Below are 21755 nucleotides of genomic sequence, written 5' to 3'. Positions count from 1 at the left end.
CTAGGTTGCCTGCGCCGTGCGCGCATCGACCGGTGTCTTACAGTGTGCTAGGCCATTTATGAGCAATAAGTACTGTAAACTCTTTAAATTCAATATGAGAGGCTAAGAATGTTTTTTAAACTCCTAATATTAACTTATATAAAAAAGTATCAAAACATCGCTACCTACTACCTATTATGAATAAAAAACGTGTTAATGATTGAAATATTGGGTGTCATTTCATTACTTGATAAACTACTATAGGTATTTTTTTTCTTTTATTTTGTTAACTGTCAATTCATGGTGGAACTGCATTGTATTGTTGTTTTTTATTTAATAAAACAAAAAAATTGCGCTTTATTAAATAAAAACAACAATACTATAGGTATCAAAAATTTCACACAAAATATATGACTATTTCATCATATTGGACAAGAAATAATATTTATCTTTTACCAGGCGTTTGCTTTTTAGTGGAACAGTATGGATGGACAAAAAATGAGTTTTAGTAAATTAATATAATTGACACCTTCTTGTATGATTCTGTCTGATTGATAATAATTTATATATTATAAATCAACTCTTAATGAGATCCAAAGTCATTCAAACGATTTTTTTCATCCATTTTAAGTAGAGCAGCGGTTCTCAATATTTTTATCAAAATATATGTGTGAGTTCGACAATGATTTTTGTTTCCTTTATTCTGATTATTGCATCAAGTTGTAATAAATACTTCCGTATCACCAAAAATGTAGTGAATATTTAAACTACTTATAAGGAAACAATATTTTTTTCCTGAATCAACAGACGTTATGTATTGATACTTGTACTATTATACAACACAGAAACAAAATAAAATTAGTCTCTGATAAAGGTTGAGAATTACCGTTTATTGATATGTAGAGAAGGGGTCGTCCATAATACCTTTCGTGACAAAATGTTTTACTCCCTGGCTAAATTCTGACGTCACATTACTATAATCACCCTATCCACTTCATCACAAATCATTACTTTTTATCAGATCTCTCTTTTGGTGTGATATCACATATGGACGACCCTTAAGTATAACAAGTTGCCTTATAAAACCTTGGTTGAAGGTTGAGAGCCGCTGATAGTGATATGAAGTCTACATAATACAAAAATTAAATTAAACAATATAAAAAGAACACGGAATAAATTTTAGTTTGTCACATTATTGCCCGAATCACTTGCAGTCTTCGTCTCCACCTCTACCTGCTGCGTGATCTTGGAAGTATGCTCCGTGGTATCCGGAAGGAGTGGGGTGGTTCTCCCCGGCGAGGGTCTGTCGTAAAGATAGCTGGTATCTCCACCGGCAGGCCGAGACGCTGGACGTCTCCAACCACCGCTTGAAGGGCTAGAAGAGGATATAAAAAAAGGCTTCGTGTTAGTTGGTTTGGTACAAAATTAAATTTTTAGTGACAACTGGAAATGAGTTTCTCTAGTATATATACGAGTATATTAATTTCGTAAATCTAAAGATTCAGTAAAATTCAGTCCACCAAAAATCATCCATTGATTTAATGAATAAAACAAATTCAAACGACATTTCTTTCGCTAATTTCACCTAGACACCAATAACGTCCTCATAAGAAACATAGATATCCGCATATAAACAAACCAATTACGTTATATAAATCGGGGCTTTAATAGTATTGACACAAAATACTTTGAAAGTTCTAGACATGATTGAGTCATTTTATTTTTTAAATATCATAATCAATTCATAATATAATTATTGTCTTTTTATTTACAGTGTGTGCATTCCTATTTTATATAAATGTTATTCTTAATCATTTTTTTTATCCATTTATATTTTTTCATACACTGGGGATATACCCTCTAACAGCAGTATATTGTCGAGGTCACAAGAGATTAATTTAAGATTAAAAAAGATTTTTCAGACATCTTCTTTTTCGTGTCCACCGCTTAGCTGGGGCATATGGACACCGCATACAGCCTCCAAGAATCAAAGTCGCTTGCCAGTCTTCTTGAGTCATTGCAGGTCATGCCAGTATCCCGTAGCTCTACCGTATACACTCTGTAGATATTATTCAGCGGCTTTCCAGGACACCGGAATCTCGTTGGCTTGAGGAACAGGCAAGTCAGGTTGAAGTTCTCTTCATGCGTCTATAGCATGTGGCCGAGCCAGGTCTAACGTCGCTTTTTCATTCTCATCTTGATGTGAAGCTGCTTGGTTTGCTCTCTTATCTCCTAGTTACTCCTAAAGTCATACCACCGCATACCCAGTATCCATCGCAAACGTCTGTTCTCGAAGCTCAGTATACGGTTGCTGGTAATGTGCAATGAATCGCTATCGTAAATCAGCACCGTCAGAAAGCAAGCGTCAAATAGGCTTGATATACCCCCAAGAATTTGAAACTGTTGTCATTCTCGATATTTTGCCCGTCGTTAATCAGAAGGAAATCTGGATCAGGACAGGTGCTATTGTACAAAACGTTGGTTTGGCGACAAATTATTGTCATGCAGCCTGTCGATTGTCTCTTGAATGCCTTCACCGGCATCAAATTGCAGCAAACGGGATTATCATTATATCATCGGATCATATATCTCTTCGGACGGAAAATAATGCGAAAAAAGCTTTAAAATGCTGTAGAATTAGAATGATTTAATTTCAAATGAAGAGATAAAAAAGCTTTAGAGGGAAGGTGAAAATTTATGTCTTCAAAAAAATCTAAATCGTTGTGCTGCTCATATTTGGCTCTTCTGTGTCAAAAGTTCGCCGACCTCTGGTTTAGGCGACGATATATTTTATACATGTTAACATTTCCTCATTTATTTTTATTTAAATCTGTTATGTCAATGAACTTTATTCTGTCCAACGCCATTATGATTTTATTTTGCCATTCAGTTATATAGGTATGCATAGGTGTATTGTGTAATGGTAAATATAATTTTTATTTACTGATATATTCTATAATAAAAATTGCAATACTGGCCAGAATTATGAATCCTGGGATTTCAGAATTTTGCATATTCGTTAATTTGTAAATACAATTTGTTGATATACATAATATTGTTTTATTATGATTTAACAGATGAGCAGGAACATAGTTAAATATTTACGCACATATATATTATATTTTCGACTACCTACGTAATCCTGAAAATCCTACTGTTTTCTAGATTTAGGATCAATGATATTCAATATAAAATTTGTGTAAAGTATGCATACGTTGGTATTAAATCCCTCTCATTTATGTGAGTGCGTAGAAGTCCTCTGGGCATGTTGTTGAGACCTTTTTGTATGGCTTAAATAAGGGGATTTCTGTCATCTACCGGGCTGATAAAAACGCACTGCCATGTGTTTAGGCTTTACCAGTGCCTCTACTTTAGTGATAACTATTTCTTGAGAATGTAATGTTTTGTTGGTGACAGTTGACATGCATGAATTATCAATGTTACTAAAAATATTCAATTCATAAAATATTTAAAATCTATGTAATTTTCCTATAAAAAACAGTAAATTAATTGTACAAGCCTTGTAGTTCAATATGTAAGGTTAGGATTCTCATTTGATGGCTCTGGTTTGATTCTTGCCAAGGTCATAATAATTGATTTATATGATTTTATCAAAGTCTAAGTGTTTCTATGATTATTTAACTGATACTACTATACTATTGTTTTACTAACTATACTACTATCATTAGGCATCATGGCCTGTTGTTATGTTAAAACAAAAAGTTCAGAACATATAAATATATCACATTATCGGGTGTAAAAATCCCGGAAAAAGATCCCGGATTATTTTAAACCTTTTTTAATCCAAACATTCGGGATTACGCTATTGCAATACCCAGTGTATATACAATTATTATGATTTTATTTCATTTAAAAAAATCTATTATGTAAACACATGTTTATATTGGATTATATTATAAATATTTTCATCTTAAAATTTATAGGTATATTGAGAGGTTTTAACTCCTTTATTATTAATATATAAAACTTTAGTCAAACGCAACCAAATTTACATTTTCGCAAAAAAAAAAAAATCCAGGCACTCATACGTCAGACGAACAAACCAGACAATAAATATTTCGAAGTTCATATTATATTATTTTCCATGCATAGTAACTAAAGATTTTTTTTGAATTCATGTTTATTTATAAAATGCTCAGATACTATAGCCATGTCATGAATGAAACATAACGGCATTATTTACTCCTTATCAGAATTATATCGTAGTCACGTCCAGTCACGGCGTTTTTTGACAGCCCTAGTCATGACACGCTTGTCAAAGAAGTAACACTTTTGTTTCTATTTTTTAGCTGTTTGATCAAATTTTTACAGTCAAATATAAAAAAAATGATATTCAAAATCTTTATGCTTGCACTTAAAAATGAATAATAATCAATATAACAAAAATAACGATAAAAATACGTTTATTTTAGATTTAAAACAATGTTGTACTTATTAAATAAGTGGTAGTTACTTTGATAAAACAAAACGCAATTCCATTGAACGGTAAATTAAATAATTACAAGATAAAAAGAAATTTTTATATACAACGTTTTTTAATTTTCTGTTGAATCATATAAACTTGATTTGACTAGCTTAAGCGATCAAAAAACATTGTACTTGATATAAATACTGAATCAATATACTGAAATATCATTTTCATACTTCTTATTGATTTTCATAGTAATGCACGTATATATTAATATTAATAATTTAGTTGCTAAGACCATCCGCTTAGCAAACAATAATGGTGTCAAAATAACTTTTCATACAAAACAGAATTAACTGAAAAGTAATTCAATTCTACTTAAAGATGGCTAAAAGTATTTAAAAAATTCATTGGCATCGTGTTCTGATATATTCCAAAGTTTCAAATGTCTAGCTAGTCGGGAAGTTAGTTAAAAATCGATTGCAAGATTTGTACCGGACAAAGAACCACCGGACAAATAAGAATACGAGCTAAGAAAAACGTAATAAAATGATTATTTGATACATTACAATGATTCATTAATTTCTTTCGTGCATACATTCGCGTAGACGGATTATTAGGTACTAGTGGATATATTTAAATGAAAATGTATTTTTAACCGATGTATACTTTTTGACGAGCATATCGATGGTGTTTTAGCCATTTTGGAATTCGAATAGCATGTCGATATAAAATTTTTAATTATTTTTCGGAATTGAAATTTTGTCGATTGGAATATATTGAATTTAGTATTGCGGTGGATTAAAAGGGAAATTATTTCTGATCCATCAGTACATTGTCACGTTTTTATTACAAAAATATTACTGCCATTCCAATGGTGATTTTAGTATTCTGTTTGTTTTACGAAAATTATTTGCAATAAGCAATTCGTTTCCGGGAAAATCAATAGTCGGTTTTGTTGACTCATAATGAATTTTCCTCGATGATAATAATAAACTCGGCGAATCTAAAACCAGTTAATATCGAAAAACACTAAAATAAACATTGGCGGCGAAGTGCGGTATGCGTGCCATTGTCGGTTCAATGGATTTATAGTCGATGGAAATTCGCAGGAACGGTGTAAACAAATTATTCTGCAAACATTAAATTCGATATTGCTGTGTTCAATAAACGTAAATGGCAATTTTATCAACACATTTTAAATGTTATCATTTATCATCAATACTTCTTTAATGAGTGTATGACGTATTTATTCACTTAAATTTTTGAAATTTACATTTTGGCATCGATACTTTTCACTCAACCACTATCAATACCAACATAAGTTTTTTTTTTAAATTAATTTACTTAAAATAAACTAATAATAGCTATTACTATCTATCCAATTATTGCACTATTGATTGTCATAGAACTTATTATCTGTCAGTTTGGATTTTTTTATGTAGGTACCTACGGATTTAATATAATATAATAAATGTCGTATTTATGGTACCTGCCTATTATATAAAGTATTTTTATTATTTATGTGTCATTTGAATTCCACTTTAAATTAATATAATAAAACAATTGGTAAATGTGCCGCAGAGATGGACTTGAGATTTTACAACTTTCTCTTTAGACCAAACCAAACCTAACCTAATCTAACCTAACCCAACCTAATATTACCTCATATAATCTTGATCGGATTGAAAAACCGATGCGCGACAGAAAAAGGTATTTATTATAATTGTCTACATGGAATAAACTGTTTTCGTAAAAAAAAATATAAAAGCTCGTGTCCACTTCTGCGGCACAATTACCAAACAATTTAAAGATTTTAACTGTCAGCTTATGGTACCCTCGTGTTAATTAAGTACTGGAAATAGGGCTTCCAGTTGATCGGAGGAAAAATAGTACTCGGTTAGCGGTATTTTGCGAATAACTAACCGGGTAACCGGTTTAAACCGTCGTACTTAAAAAGATAATTTTCAAGTATTTTCAATAATACTTTTTGCACATGTTTTCTCTTTGGCTCTACAATAATTAGACGTAGATTTTAGCCACCTCCCGATTAATGAAAAATAACATATTATGTTATCCACTTGCTGAACCTACTACGTTCATGTCCATTCTGGATCCAAGCACATATTATTGAAAAAGATCATGTGACACGTTATCACTCGCCCATGCGGGTGCCGGGTACATAATATATATTATAGATATACCTACATATTATTATAATATTGTTATAAGACATAAGTAATAAAGTTTTAAATGATTTGCTTTCGTTTGATTCGTGTAAGCATAATGTTGAATCTCTACTAAATGATATGTATTTAAAAAAAAACTACGAATATTCGCTTTTATTAGTAGAGTTGATCGATAACAATAGTTTGAATGTTTTCCTGCCTTTTGTGAACCAGCCAAATGGTTTCGATTATTTTTCTTTGTAAACGTGTTGCCATTATAAATTATTATTAAAAAATTAAAGCTAAAATAACTATAAATTCAGTTTTTTCCCCTTTTGCATTATAAAAATGTTAAAATAATCTAAACTGTCAATTAGGCCAAGCCAATATGAGAACAAGAGTAATTCATTGTGGTTGGTAGTTCAAAATAAAATGCGATTCGTTTCATTCCCCTGAATTATGTAAAAGCTATCATCTGTCGAAAATTTTAGCATTACTTTTCCATTCATTTGTACCTACTAAATTTATGACACGATTGCAATGCACGCTTATTTGCTAACAAATTGTTATGTACACTTTGTATGGATTTTAAATTTAACATTCTATTTGAAAAATGATGACCTCGTAGATCAGTGAATATATTTTTATTTTACGATATAAGTTTACAAAGATTATTATTTATATGCACAATATAAACTATATTCTAAGTATCCAATTAAAAAAGTCCTTTCTGAATCCGACCTTAGAGGATTATTATCCATGTCAGTATTTTGTTTATTGATTTTCAATTTTTTTAAATGTTAATGAAAATAAAGTACGGATTACGAAATAAAGGACAAATATTGGGTATTTAAAGCCAAATTAACGTCTTGAATTAAAGACAAATGGCCATCGTTGCAATATGGGAAGAGCAGATTATATTTTTTTACCGTACAAAGAAAACTGCCATTGAAGGATATGAATTTATCATAGTAATCGTGTGTCAGATAGGGAAATTTTTTTATAGGTAATATTTTCCATATTATATAATATTATCAGTGATTATTTAATACATTTGCCGCTTTAGAATATTACAATATCAATAAAATCAATGACCGATGGGTAATGGATAAGACAGTGCATCGTATGATAATAGGTACAAGACACACATGTTATGTGAAAATAATGAAGAAATAATATATTCATTTAATAATAGTTAAATTTTGTTTACACAGGTAAAAAAGTGAAAACAAATAAAACAGTGGCGTAGTATGAAATGAATTTTTCGACACAAACAAAAACATAAAAACCCTCAGTCAGTGCAGTACTCAGTTTTATCAAAAAAGGAAGTGATATTTTTTGATAGTTCATATATATAGATAGTTGTTCAACCATGTTTGATTGAGTGCATTGAATATTTTAATATAATTTATTATGAACGCTTTGATCACTACTGATTGAAATTAAATTGAAATGATACATACATACTTTATATGAAATTGTTTAATTGTATTGATAATTATCAGAAAAGCACTTTAAAAATTAGTGGTGAACTTTATTAAATATCCTCGGGTAGAAATAAGTTTACGTATACAATTATTATTCAGAAACAAGGCGTATTAAATAATATAATTTTAATATGTACTTTTAATTAACAGTTTTGCTTTTTACCCACTCAAATGTTATAAACTGTTAATTCTTTCGGAATGACATAACATGTATTAATTAACACAATGCTTACGGGCCCTTATAATTAATTTTGTAATTAACGTGTTAATTTGCATTTGAAAAGTAATTAGCAAAAACACAATTTTGTGCGGCCCGTAAGCTATGGGTTAAGGACTTATTCTAAATCATTTAACAATGGTCAGTACCAGTTTTGTCCTCATCAGTGAAACATTTTCTTTAGTTCGTATATTCAGCGGGTTTTAAGCCGTCTCTCTGGACGCATGATATAATTTGTCCAGCGATTGTTCATTAATTACCGAGTGGCATGTCCAGCCCACTGCCATTTCACCTGTTTAGCGACCTCTATCACGTCATATCACATACTCTTGTCTGCTTCCTTATCTATTGGTTTCTTTTGTAATCTTTATGCGTTGTGCCCAACATGCACATTTCCATGCCACGTGCGCTACTTGTAATTTCTCTTACATTAACAGTCTATGTTTCACTAGCATACGTGAGCGTCTAACAACCTAGAGGTACAAATTGGTTAAACACTTTACGCTTAAGATAAAATGAGAGGCCACTTTTGAAGATACTATTCAAGCGCCCAAATATATTCCATGACAGCTTAATTCTGGATAATCTTGTATATTGTTTATACTTGTTTCCGGAATGAAGCAGATTGATTTTAAATGGTTTATGAATATATTCTTCTGACTATGTCCGATCATAATTAGATCATAATATGGGCCCCCACAGAGTGGAGGTTTGGATTAACAAATTTCGTTTTTATGAGAAATGGATGTCAGCCACTTGCATAACCTATTAGGTTCATAATCTGTCTCAAAACCAAATTGGAAAACAATATGTGTACTTGTCAGACCCAGGATTCGAACTTGGGACCCACGACGCTTAAGCCACGCGGCTTAAGTTAATATTATAAGTATTTAAATTAATTGATAATGCTACATATTTTACGCAGCTATTCTTATTGGCTATGCAATCCAAGTTTGTTTTACGCAAAACTTGATTTGATTTATTTTTAATTTTTAATATGGTTATAACTAATACAAAATTTGTTTCTCACGAGTCGATACATTATTTTCTAAAACCAAGTTTCGTTATACATAATATTAATATAGTGCTCATAAATCACGGTTAATTCTATTACCCACATAAAATTATATACATAAAATATTTATAATGTGGAAGTGATTATAATGTAATGGCAAAAAGTTTTTTTTGAACATATAATATGGATTGCGAAATGCTTTTACTGAGTTTTAATTTAGTCGTATCCTGCCGTCAATCAGCCGAAGTTATTTTCGTTCCACATCAGTGTTGGAACCAAATAATTTAATATTTTCAGTAATACTTCCATCATGAAAATCAGTAACTATATACCCAGTGGTGTAATTTATATTTCCCAACAACCGGTTCGCATGTCTGTCCAAGGGTATGAGTGACAATAATAAAGGTTTTAATTTGAATAATGCCAGTTTTTTTTCTCTTTTGAACATACATAATTCTGAAATCACTCATGAGAAAATTAATAGCCAATAAAGACACCTGACAGAAATTGAACCTGCGTCTCTTAGGTACCGCACCCTGTGCATTATCACTATGCTACGACTGCCATGCTTAATTGGGACAAATTTTAACTATTGGCCTTTTTAATACCTGCTCATAAGCGCTCTCATAATCAAGAGTTATTTTAGATACTTTTTTTTACATAGACGACCATGGCATCACAACACAAATATTTTTTTCCATATTGTCTAGATCATATGAACCAGTTGAAGCACCGGTGTCCATTTTATCAAAAATTTTGCATACATCTAATGACCAGCACTGTGAAAACCAGTATTTGTAAAACGGTTAAAATTTCCAACATATTGTGTTTATAACAGTTAATTAGATTTTCACGCTTTGACGTCATGCATTTGATTATTTTTGTATCAATTAGCCTTCCGGCTGATACAAAGGGCCTAATAAAATGCAACTATTTATAATGGTTAATATTGAATGTTATTGAAACGATAAGTCATTTTAATTTTAATCAATTAAAAATAATATAAAACATTTTAAAATTAAATGAGGATTAAAGAATGTAATATTATTTATTGAACATACATAATTTGAAATCACATGTGAGAAATAAATACGAGAATTAGAAAAAAATATTTTTGACAAAAAATAACACATCCAGTGAGTTTCGAACACGTGCTCCCTGGGATTCGTGTCCATGTGCCCTGGCCGATAAGCTACGTGTGTCCTAATGCAACTTGTGAGAATTTTTAAAATAGGTGTATTTTATATTTTATCACAGGTGTTATGTGAGTATTCGGTATAAATAAATCAATACATATCTTAAATTGAAAATACATAACTTGAAAAAACTGCAAATATTACCTACTATAAAAAATCACATTAAAAAAATACGACGGCCGACGGGATTTGAACCCGTATATCTACTGGTATCGAGCCAATATGCTTTAACCAATTAAGCTACAGGTCTCCTTCTTAATTATGACAATTTAAACTAGTAGGTCCTGCATGAAACGCTTATCAAATTGCGTTATTATTGATTATCGATTTTTGTGTTTTAAATCAAGGAATATTAATTGCCTTAATTACTAACCGACGACGGCTCTCGGCAAATATTTAGTTATAACAATTTTTAATAAACCATTTATTTTATTCAATATATGTAATGTTACATTCTCAAATATTATGAATTATTCGTTGAATAAAAGAAACGGTTCATATCTGAAATGATTATTAATATGATCATGAGAAGAAATATGGTATTGAACATAAATAATTTTGAAAACACTTATAATTATAATATTAATAATAATAATAATAATATATTATAATATAATATTATAACCAATAGAAAAAATCTTTTGAAAAAAGCAGGAATCGCTTCTGCATCTCTCGGGTATCGCGCCCACGCACATTGACCACAATACTAAAGGAGTCATACTTAATTACGAAAAATTTTAACTAATGGCTTTTAATACTCACTGAAGCGCTTTCTAAATTGAGCTACATTGGCGATCAGTATTTTAAATCAAAGAAGTATTACTTTAATTACAAACATACGTCACGGAAAACTCCAAGATTTTTTGTTTTAACTTACTTGAACTTGCTAGTAATTAAGTATGACTCATTTAGCATTGTGGTCAACGTGCTTGGGCGCGATATCCGAGAGATGCAGGTTCGAATCCTGCTGGATGTCTTACTTTTTTATTTTTTTTTTCTCTATCGGTTATAAGAGTTCTCAAAATTATGTATGTACAATAATTAGAATGTTACATTCTTAAATGTTGTGAATTATTCGTTAAATAAAAAAAAAGTTAATTAAAAATATGGTATTATAAATAATAATAAGGTGTATTGATTGCTCCTGCTCTCAACAATCATCTAATTAGTTATAATATCATTTTCATAATAACTTCAACAGTTAGGAGAAAATACACGGGAGCCCTTTCGAGAGAACTATTCTTGTTAACGGAATACAACAACTAACTAAGTAAAACAAGTAATAGCGTAACCTTGATTCAACCCTTCCACTTGCAGCTGTTTATTAGTCGAATCGTCCTCAAAACGCCGTTAAATCTTGAACCGTTCCCTAATTTATTGGCACAGACGGGCAAGAGTGACATGCGGCATTCTGCAAGTTTACACAGAGGCCCAAAGAGAGGCGGTCCAAGTGAAATTTGTTTAACAAGAGAGTTGCCCGCGTTCGCTATTGTCATTTATCTTCCGGCGGTCGGAACATCTAATGACACCGCACGCTGTTGCGCTTAGTCGGCAACATTTTTGGTTTCATAGCAAACATTGCACGCCAGTGGCTGAAGTGTATAGTATTAAAATAAATAAAGTGCAATTTATTATGAGGGTGAAATTAATTTTTTGGCTAGTCCACATTTTTTTTTGCCCGTTATCACGAGAGATGGTTTCCAATCCTGGTGGCCTAAATAATTTGAATTTACATACGCCTGTCAATTAATTATCTACGTAGTCACAGACATGATTTATTCTGGATCGGAACTGTTCCTCGTATCAAGCATATCAGGCACCATTAACAAGTGGTGCAAGACTAGTCAATGCGCTCCCCAAAGACGTAGACATTTTCAGTGACGTGCTAGGTATTTTATTTATTTATTTTAGAAAACAAAACATTGTGGACATAACAAATCTAAATTCAAGACGTTTACAAGCGATTTACATTATAACAAATATTAGCCTCACAAGAGAGAAGAAGAGAATATATAAAATCATAATAATAATAATAATAAAAATACTTAAGTACCTACAATTTTATACAGAAAAATAAAAATTCGAATACAAAATACATAGCACGTCACCGAAACTGTCTACGTCTTTGGGGAGCGCATTGACTAGTCTTGCACCCCTTGCTAATGGTGCCTGATACGCTTAATACGAGGAAATGGTTCCGATCCAGAATAAAACATGGCTGCGACCACGTAGGTAATTAACAGGCGCATGTAAATTCAAATTATTTTTTTATTCGAAATTTTATTTTTCTATATACAATTGTAGGTACTTATGTTTTAATTATTATTATTAATATTATTATTATTTTCTATATTCTCTTCTTCTCTTATGTGAGGGTAATATTTGTTATAATGTAAATCTCATGTTGTGAACGTCTTGAATTATTTAGGCGATAATGCTTCTTATGGAAGAAAATGTAGTGGAATGTGAGACTTAGAAACAAAGACAATTATGAACTAATGACAGTGACACTACATTCATTTGTTTTGAAAATATGTGATGTAGTATTTATTTGAAATAGTGTATTTTATTAGAAACTAGCTGAAGTACCCGGCTTCGCACAGGGTCGCTTCGTGGCTATATTTATCTTAGATATTTGAAAAATAATAAAAGGTAATTATTTTTTTAATATTAAAATATCTGTGTAATACAATATGGCAATATGAAAATAATTCTAATAGGAGTAAAAAAGGTCAAACATAAGAACACTAAATTAAAATCGAATCCAAAATATGAAAACGTTATTAATGTTATTAACATGTTGTAAAAAAAAAACAAAATTAGATGGAACAAACAAACAACAAACTTTGTATTTTATATAATAATAATAATTTAGAAACCTTCGCAGGTGTGCGCACAACAACTGCCAAAAGTTTCATCGCAATCGGATGAATGGTATAGGAACGCATACGAATAGTAGAAGAAGAAGATTTTCTAATTCAGAAATCTTTGTGGGCATGCGCATGACAACTCACCAAAGTTTCATTGCAATCGGATAAATGGTATAGGAACGCATACGAATAGAAGAAGAAGAAGATGGTTGTACTAATTCAAAAACCTTCGCGGGCGTGCGCACAACAACTGGTCAAAATTTCATCACACTCGGATGAATGGCATAAGAACGCACACAAATAGAAGAAGAAAAAGATGGTTGTACTAATTCAGAAACCTTTGCGGGCGTGCGCACAACAACTGGTCAAAATTTCATCACAATCGGATGAATGGCATAAGAACGCATACAAATAGAAGAAGAAAAAGATGATTGTACTAATTCGGAAACCTTTGCGGGCAAGGGCACAACACTTGATCAAAATGTCATTGCAATCGGATGAATGGTATAGGAACGCATACGAATAGAAGTAGAAGATGATTTTCTAATTCAGAAATCTTCGTGGGCATGCACACGACAACTCACCAAAGTTTCATTGTAATCGGAGGAATGGTATAGGAACGCATACGAATAGAAGAAGATAGAATAGAAGAAGAAGATGGTTGTACTAATTCAGAAACCTTCGCGGGTGTTGGCACAATTACTGACGAAATTTTTATTGCAATCGGATGAATGGAATAGAAACGCATACGAATAGAAGAATATAGAATAGAAGAAGAAGAAGAAGAAGATAGTTGTACTAATTCAAAAACCATTGCGGGTGTTACCACAACAACTGACGAAGGTTTCATCGCAATCGGATGAATGGTATAGGGACCATACGAATAAAAGAAGATAGAATGAAGCAGAAGAAGAAGATGGTTGTACTAATTCAGAAATCTTCGCAGGTGTTGGCACAATTACTGACGAAAATTTTATTGCAATCGGATGAATGGAATAGGAACGCATACGAATAGAAAAATATAGAATAGAAGAAGAAGAAGAAAAAGAAGATGGTTGTACTAATTCAAAAACCATTGCGGGTGTTACCACAAAAACTGACGAAGGTTTCATTGCAATCGGATGAATGGTATAGGGACCATACGAATAAAAGAAGATAGAATGAAGTAGAAGAAGAAGAAGAAAAAGAAGAAGATGGTTGTACTATTTAAGAAACTTTTGCGGGTGTTAACACAACAACTGACGAAGGTTTCATCGCAATCGGATGAATGGTATAGGAACCATACGAATAAAAAAAGATAGAATGAAGAAGAAGAAGAAAATGATGATTTTTCTAATTCAGAAACCTTCATGGGTGTGCATACAACCACTTACCAAAATTTCATTGCAATCGGATGAATGGTATAGGAACCATACGAATAGAAAAATATAGAATAGAAGAAGAAGAAGAAGAAGAAGATGATGATTTTTCTAATTCAGAAACCTTTATGGGTGTGCATACAACCACTTACCAAAATTTCATCGCAATCGCATGAATGGTATAGGAACGCATACGGGACAGACACACAGACAGACAGACATATAGACAGACAGACATTCATTTTTATATATTAGTATAGCCTATACTCTTCGCGCAAGTGCAAGCAATAAGTTTACAAAGTTTTATCGCAATCGGATGAACGGTATGGCTGCGCATTCAATACGAACAAACAAACACACAAATATTAATTTTTATATATTAGAAGATATGCTTTAGGAAAATATGGTCGATCTCAAAAGACACCGCACGTCTGTGATGCACAGCCATTTGCTTGAAGTCTTGTAACTCAACTCGTGTCTATAGCCGCGAACATTACTAAAGGATTATGTGTAGTTTGGACAGTTCACATCGTACTAATTTGCACGCATTAATCAAAATAAAATTACACAAGATCACTTGTCTCTACTTCCGATGAAAGAGTACTCCACAAAATTTGGCCACAGTTGCTTGTTTGTCAGTACAGTTGCTGATATTTTCCAACCGTGGTGGAATACACCTGAGTATTCAGTGAAGACTATAATTTTATTTGAACCCGGTGGATATATTGTACTAGCCATCTATACCGCAACAATTTAGTGTGTATGTGAGCCTGGGAGTACAGCTGTTCATTTAGTCTTATTGCGTGATTCCATTTTACCCCTTCAAAAACTGTATTTTCGAAGGAATCAAACATTCCTGTTGTTTTCACATAAATTATACATACTTTATTGCGATACGAAATAAACGTATTATAAAATGACATGAAGTTAATTTAACAATTAGATTAATAACAATTAAATTATAGCACATGTTATTGGTTAGTGAATCTAATGATTCTAATGCATCCATTTCAACTCCTGCCACGGTGTTACAAGCCGCAGACCGTATTTACGAAACACTTTTGTGTCCATGTAAAACGTTACATTGAGGAAAGCCTGCTTGTTTTTAGGAAGGATAGGATATCGTTGTCACAAACAAAAACACTATTGAAAAAAAGAACATACATATAAATACTGAATGTAGTCAACGTTGAAAAATACATCTACTACTATTTATATTTTGCTCTTTCAAAGAGAAAATAATTTTTACCAATTTTTACCACGTTTTTAAACTTGTTGTTGAATTATATAAACTTGACAATTCTATGTATTAATAATTTAGAACAAATAAGGCAATTGTCAACAAATCATTTTTTTGCTATTTTGCAACAAACAAACAAATATAGAATACTGAAATGTCATTTTGATTTCCATAGTAACGCACGTATATATTAATCATTTAGTTGCCAGGACCACCCCCTTAGCAACTAATAATAGTGGATTGGATTACGAATTTCTGCCGAAATAACTTTTCGGCTAAAGATGGCTAAAATTATTAAAAGAATGCATTGGCATCGTGTTCTGATGTATTCTAAAAGTTTCAAATGTCGAACTAGTCAGGAAGTTAGTTAAAAATCGATTGCAAGATTTGTACTGGATAAACAACCACCGGACAAACAAGAATACGAGCTAAGAAAAACGTGGTAATAAAATGAAAATTGTGACAGAATATCAATACTATGCACTATATTAAATTCCAAAAATATAAAAAAAGAATTTGATCGATATTGCCATCATCGGCACTTTAAGGTAACGTAGATTTTGGTTTCTTTTTTGGCATAGTTATCGATTCCCAACCTTTTTTGTTTGACGGAGCACTTGAAGCATTTAGTAAAATCTCGTGGGACCCCTACATACGAAGCTATTCTATACACCAGGCGGATATCGACAACTAAAGTGATAAATATTATCAATTTAATATATTTATGTATTAAGGCGAGTAATTATTACAATAAGTTAACCGTCTTACTAAACTGTCAAAACTGTCTATCTCGCTCTAAAAGTTAAGACAGCCATGATAAGGGTTGTTAAAACATAGCACTTTTTGACAGTTTAGACGCTTAACTTATTGTAATAATTAACCGCCGTAAATATGATAAACTACCATCAATAGCCGCCTTCTGGGTAGAATAGCTTCACTGGTTAACATATATTAAGGTCCTGAGAGATAAAGTACGTACAAATTACGATGTACCGCGGCATTACGTTTGAGAGTAAGCTGTCATTTAGTGGTCATATTGCTATCATTTGTAAAAAGGCGCTACAAATGTTGGGCTTCGTCTTGCGTACTTCCCGGGTCTTTTCAGATGTTACTGTATTAAAAATTCTTTATAATTCCTTAGTGAGAAGCCGGCTTGAGAGTGGGTCGATTGTTTGGGCCCCGCATCAGTTGAAATATGACCTTATGGTGGAGCGAGTTCAAAAGAAATTTTTGAGACTCCTTTATTTGAGGTTATATGGATACTATCCTTGGCTTTATCCAACTGATTTTCCCTTAGGTATGCTTACATACTGTAGTTTAAGTGCTAGAAGATATAAATACTTGGCCACGTATTTTTTTCGACTTATACGTGGTGTGAATGAGAACTCTGCCATTCTTGGTAGTATTGATTTGTGTGTCCCTGATAACTATCTTAGAAATCGGAAGCATCAGTTGTTTGGTCTCCCGAGGAGCAGAACTAACCTGCCATTGGTGATGCTAATTGGGAGGGAAATAACTCTGTTCAACCAAATCGCTTCGGATGTTGATATATTCCTTCTACGTGAGGATGACTATAGGTGGAAGTTATTTTATAAATTATTAAAATAGGGTCTGCTTAACTCATCCGGTGTACTTCCTTGTACCTATATAATTTTTTGTATTTACTCATTTATACTGTAGAATCTATCTCTTTTATTATGTACCTAATATTGTTTTAATAATATTTCGTTGTTTCTAAATGTCATGTTGTGAACGTCTTAAACTTATAATTTGTAATGTCCACAATATGTAAAATAAATGAATCGAATTGAATTGAAATGTTTCAACTTTAAGCATACTCAAAAATATCGTTCCTTACTATTTTGGTTTCAAATTGTTTGTAGAAATACATGCAGATAAAATCTTAATATACAAAAAAGTTGCATTGTACGCATTCTTTCTTTAGTTTTGTTAGATTTTTGAACTGAAAGTTATTAGGGTTAATATGTTAATAGGGTTAGAAAATAATCAGTATTGTATTCTCATGTTGATGTATGTATTATTGTAATGTGATGATTAACCAAAGCAGAGCCGATTTGATGTTATTTGAGGTGCGTTTTTACCACTAAGTGCTCTGCCTTGCAGCGAAAACAAATAACGTAATAATTATTTGATTCGTCACGTTTGCGAACGCAAACAAGCATTCCATTCAAAATGTTACTTCCCTGGACTGTTCGGCCCGAGAGAGCATCTCGCAATCTCGACCAATAAAATAATTATATCATATGTATTGAATAATTATTGAATAAATGTGTATTTCCCAATGTAAAATTAATTAGTACCAAAATAAATGTGTTTGTTTGAAAATGTAGTGTCGATTACTTATCCCTCGATTGGAAATTGTGTCGAATTTCTTTCAATTTCCTGCAAAGCACCATAAGCTTTTGTATGGCAATATCAAATACATCAGATAACTATTATATTATATAGTATTACAAGAATATAAATAGTATAATTATGGGGTTGAAAGTCTATAGGGTCTATGTCACAAAATATCTATAACAAGCTTTTTGTTTCAATACAATCCATATGCCAAGCCTAATGATATTCCGAAGAGTCTAAGTTCGTAACTCTACCAATTTTGTCACACAGATACATTGAAATATGGGCGGGTCTATGTGCACCTACAAACCCCTCGACATATTATAACATATCATTATTGTCAATGTTTAAATATTTTATTCTTCCTTTGTTTATTTTATCTTTAGAATATGTAAACTTGTCATGATATACTGATGTTCTTAACTTTGTAAAAATAAAAATGTAAGTTGTCATATAGGTATGTATGGTTTTATTCTTTTTTTTTATAACTCAGTTTTACATTTTTGGCACATTGACCGAAAAGACTTTCAATCCTTCAATTTTATTTCCTATATATCGAATAGATTAGCTATTTAGAAATATTTTCTCACATTTTCAGATTATCTAAAATAAAAGCTGTACCGTTTTCAATGTAGCCATTAATCGTCAATATAGCCATAAATTCCATATACTCTACTAATATAGAAAATAAAAAATTAATTTATTATAATAGTAAATAAGAAGCTTAACATTTCGTTTTATAAAATATTTATTCAGCTTTTTATACAATTAAACATCATAGAACATTGCAAGTGAACGTATATATTATTATGCAAGTAGGTTGGTTATCAAAACGATATGTCAAGAGACGTAAATTTATTTATATTCAAGCCATGCATTCAAAGTTATCAACAAAGAAAATATTTTGTACAGTTACCAATCCAACAATACTCAAAATGTTCAAGAATGGCTGTCAAGCATTGTAATGCTAGTATTACTTCCGATTTAATTTCAGTTCAATATTTTTGTATTTCCTAGTTTCGAGCAAAAACTTCTCTATATTATGATAAGATTGTTAAGTCAAAAGGGCACAAGTTATAATTTGCCACTATACTTAAGAACAATTTATTATATTTTTATTGGTTTTATCTCATGTTTTCACTGTTTTACTAAATGGGACACTGAGATTGTCAAACGTGGACTTTTTTGTGCCCTATAATTAATGATCGATCATAATATTCGACCCGTATGTTCCAAGTATTTATAATTATGAACTTGGTTTGAAGCTGTAGAGAAAACGGAAATTACTCGCAGACATATTTTTTATATATAAGCTTTGAAGCTAAAATATGTCTGGGTAAGAAACATAATACGATTACAAATTCACAAATCGGTAGTCGAATAATATGTATTGTACCCGTGTTTGGAAATTTATACGTATACAGTTGACCATATCACAGTTCATCGTAAGCTATTTTTTTGGAAATACATGGGCTTATAGTATTGAGATCAAATTCATTTTTAAATAAAACGCTAAAAATAAAAAAAAATAGGTAATAAAATAAACTGCATACAAGGGAAAATATAAGAATATAGGTAGGGAAGTTAATTAGTCCTGGGTCTGGCAAGTACACATATTGTTTTTCAATTTATGTATGAGTCAGAGTATGGACCTAATAGGTTGAGCAAGTGGCTGACATCCATTTCTCATAAAAACGAAATCTGTTAATACAAGCCTCCACTCTGTGGAGGCCCATATGATCCTTTTAAGATTGAATATGGTCGAAAAGTTAATTAGAAAAAACAACCACATCGTATATATTTATAGAAAATTCTCAATGATTCAAAAGTACTTACGTAAGGTTAGCTAAGAAGTTCTCGTACGTATCAGGTCATACCTATCAAATATCTGATAATAATGACAGTGTTTTTATTGAATCTAATAAAGTGGTAACATTACTGTCTGCAGTGCTCCATGAACAACGCGCATTTTTTTATCCCAACGCTATATGGTCATCTCTTTCCGGTAAATATGTGATGGTGAACTATGATACGGCAAAATGTAATACGTACAATTTACATGTAACCGTCTGCAACAAAGCTTGATTCGATATAAATAGAAAAAAATCAAATTAAACACATCTATATTTTTTATAAACAGATAATATTAAATTAATAAAAAGACGATGATTTTTTCAATAACCGTTTTTTAATTTCTAAAGAACTTCTCAAACTACATTTCAATGATAAAAAATATACATATAATAGGATGTACGTACTTACTATTAAAAATCGGACTTATATACATTTTATTTTCAACTAAAAAAACATTAAGTTTTTAGATGCGTACCTATTAAAAATTAAAGTTAGCAGTACAATATGTCAATTTGCAGTTTTAGCTTAAAAAATTAGTCTCACCTTTAAGCAGAAAAAAGGCAGTAGTTAATATTTAAAATATATTTTTGTTTTTACTTAATATAAGGTTTTCATCGGGTTTCGGGTTAATTTTTTACAGCCAGTATAATATATATATATTTGAAATTATTATAAAACTAAAAATTGAAATTGGCATACAACTCTGATTACCGGTTTCAGATCAACCAAGACCTAAACCTAAACAATCTCATCTAATAAAAGAATATTTTTTGCCAAAGTGATCCTTACGCCATTTTGTTTTAGCAGAGTAGATGTAGTGTTTACGTATTGCATGGTTAACGTTAGATGTTTGGTCATAGGTTTTTATAGTCCGTCTATATTACTAAACCGAGTGATATTGCTGCCAAAGCTAGTCAGAAGTCTCTGTGTCAGAGCGTAGACTAAAGAATCGTAGCAGCGTAGAGCCGTAGAAGCGTAGACCGTTCGCAAAGAGCAGTTCAAACATTTTTCATCTCTCTCCCGGAAGACCGGACGTCCGGACTAATTATTTAGAAAGGTTTAATACCCTTGCCAAACCGTTTTGTGTAATTAACACTGCTAAAACTAAGATGGTTTATTATGCTGAATACGTTTAATGATATCGCATAACTCGTGACTCTTACTGAGTAGTATTTTTCATCTAACTTGTGGCCGGTAGAATAATTTATGGTTTATTACTAATTCGAAATCTTAATTTACTATGGTCGAATGTAAATACTTGTAGCATAAAATTAAAGGATAACATGAATTATATTATTATATTATTGGTACTTGGTAGTCATGATTTAACTGTTGAAATAAAATAAATGTACAACGTTTATCATTTGAAGGGGATATCGCAAGATAATGAAATGCCACATAATTCTGAATTTTTTGATTTTGAATAAAACCAATTTCCAGGGCATACACTCACGTTTTACTTAAGACACTTTTAAAAAAAAATACACAGATGTCTCAATAATTATGATCACTGTGTAGTTGTAACAATTTCAAATTTTGCTATAAAAATGGTTATAACAATAATATGATATGCCATGCCAG

The 21755-nt window shown here is 31.5% G+C and overlaps 1 protein-coding gene across 1 annotated transcript in view; it reads right to left on the bottom strand.

Annotated features, from left to right (window-relative positions):
• Positions 1–267: 267 nt before the first annotated feature.
• Positions 268–21755, bottom strand: part of LOC147079094 (uncharacterized) — a 44718-nt gene continuing 23230 nt past the window's right edge. The window contains exon 3 of the mRNA XM_085953419.1: positions 268–1354. Within this exon, the coding sequence (XP_085809545.1) occupies positions 1159–1354 (196 nt within the window). The 3' untranslated portion in view covers positions 268–1158. The remainder of the gene's footprint in view (positions 1355–21755) is intronic.

This window comes from Rhyacophila brunnea, unplaced genomic scaffold, assembly GCF_057557595.1.
Source record: "Rhyacophila brunnea isolate RB1 unplaced genomic scaffold, BYU_Rbru_1.0 scaffold_10, whole genome shotgun sequence".
Taxonomy (NCBI): Eukaryota; Metazoa; Arthropoda; class Insecta; order Trichoptera; family Rhyacophilidae; genus Rhyacophila; species Rhyacophila brunnea.
This window is presented reverse-complemented; position numbering and strand designations above follow the sequence as displayed.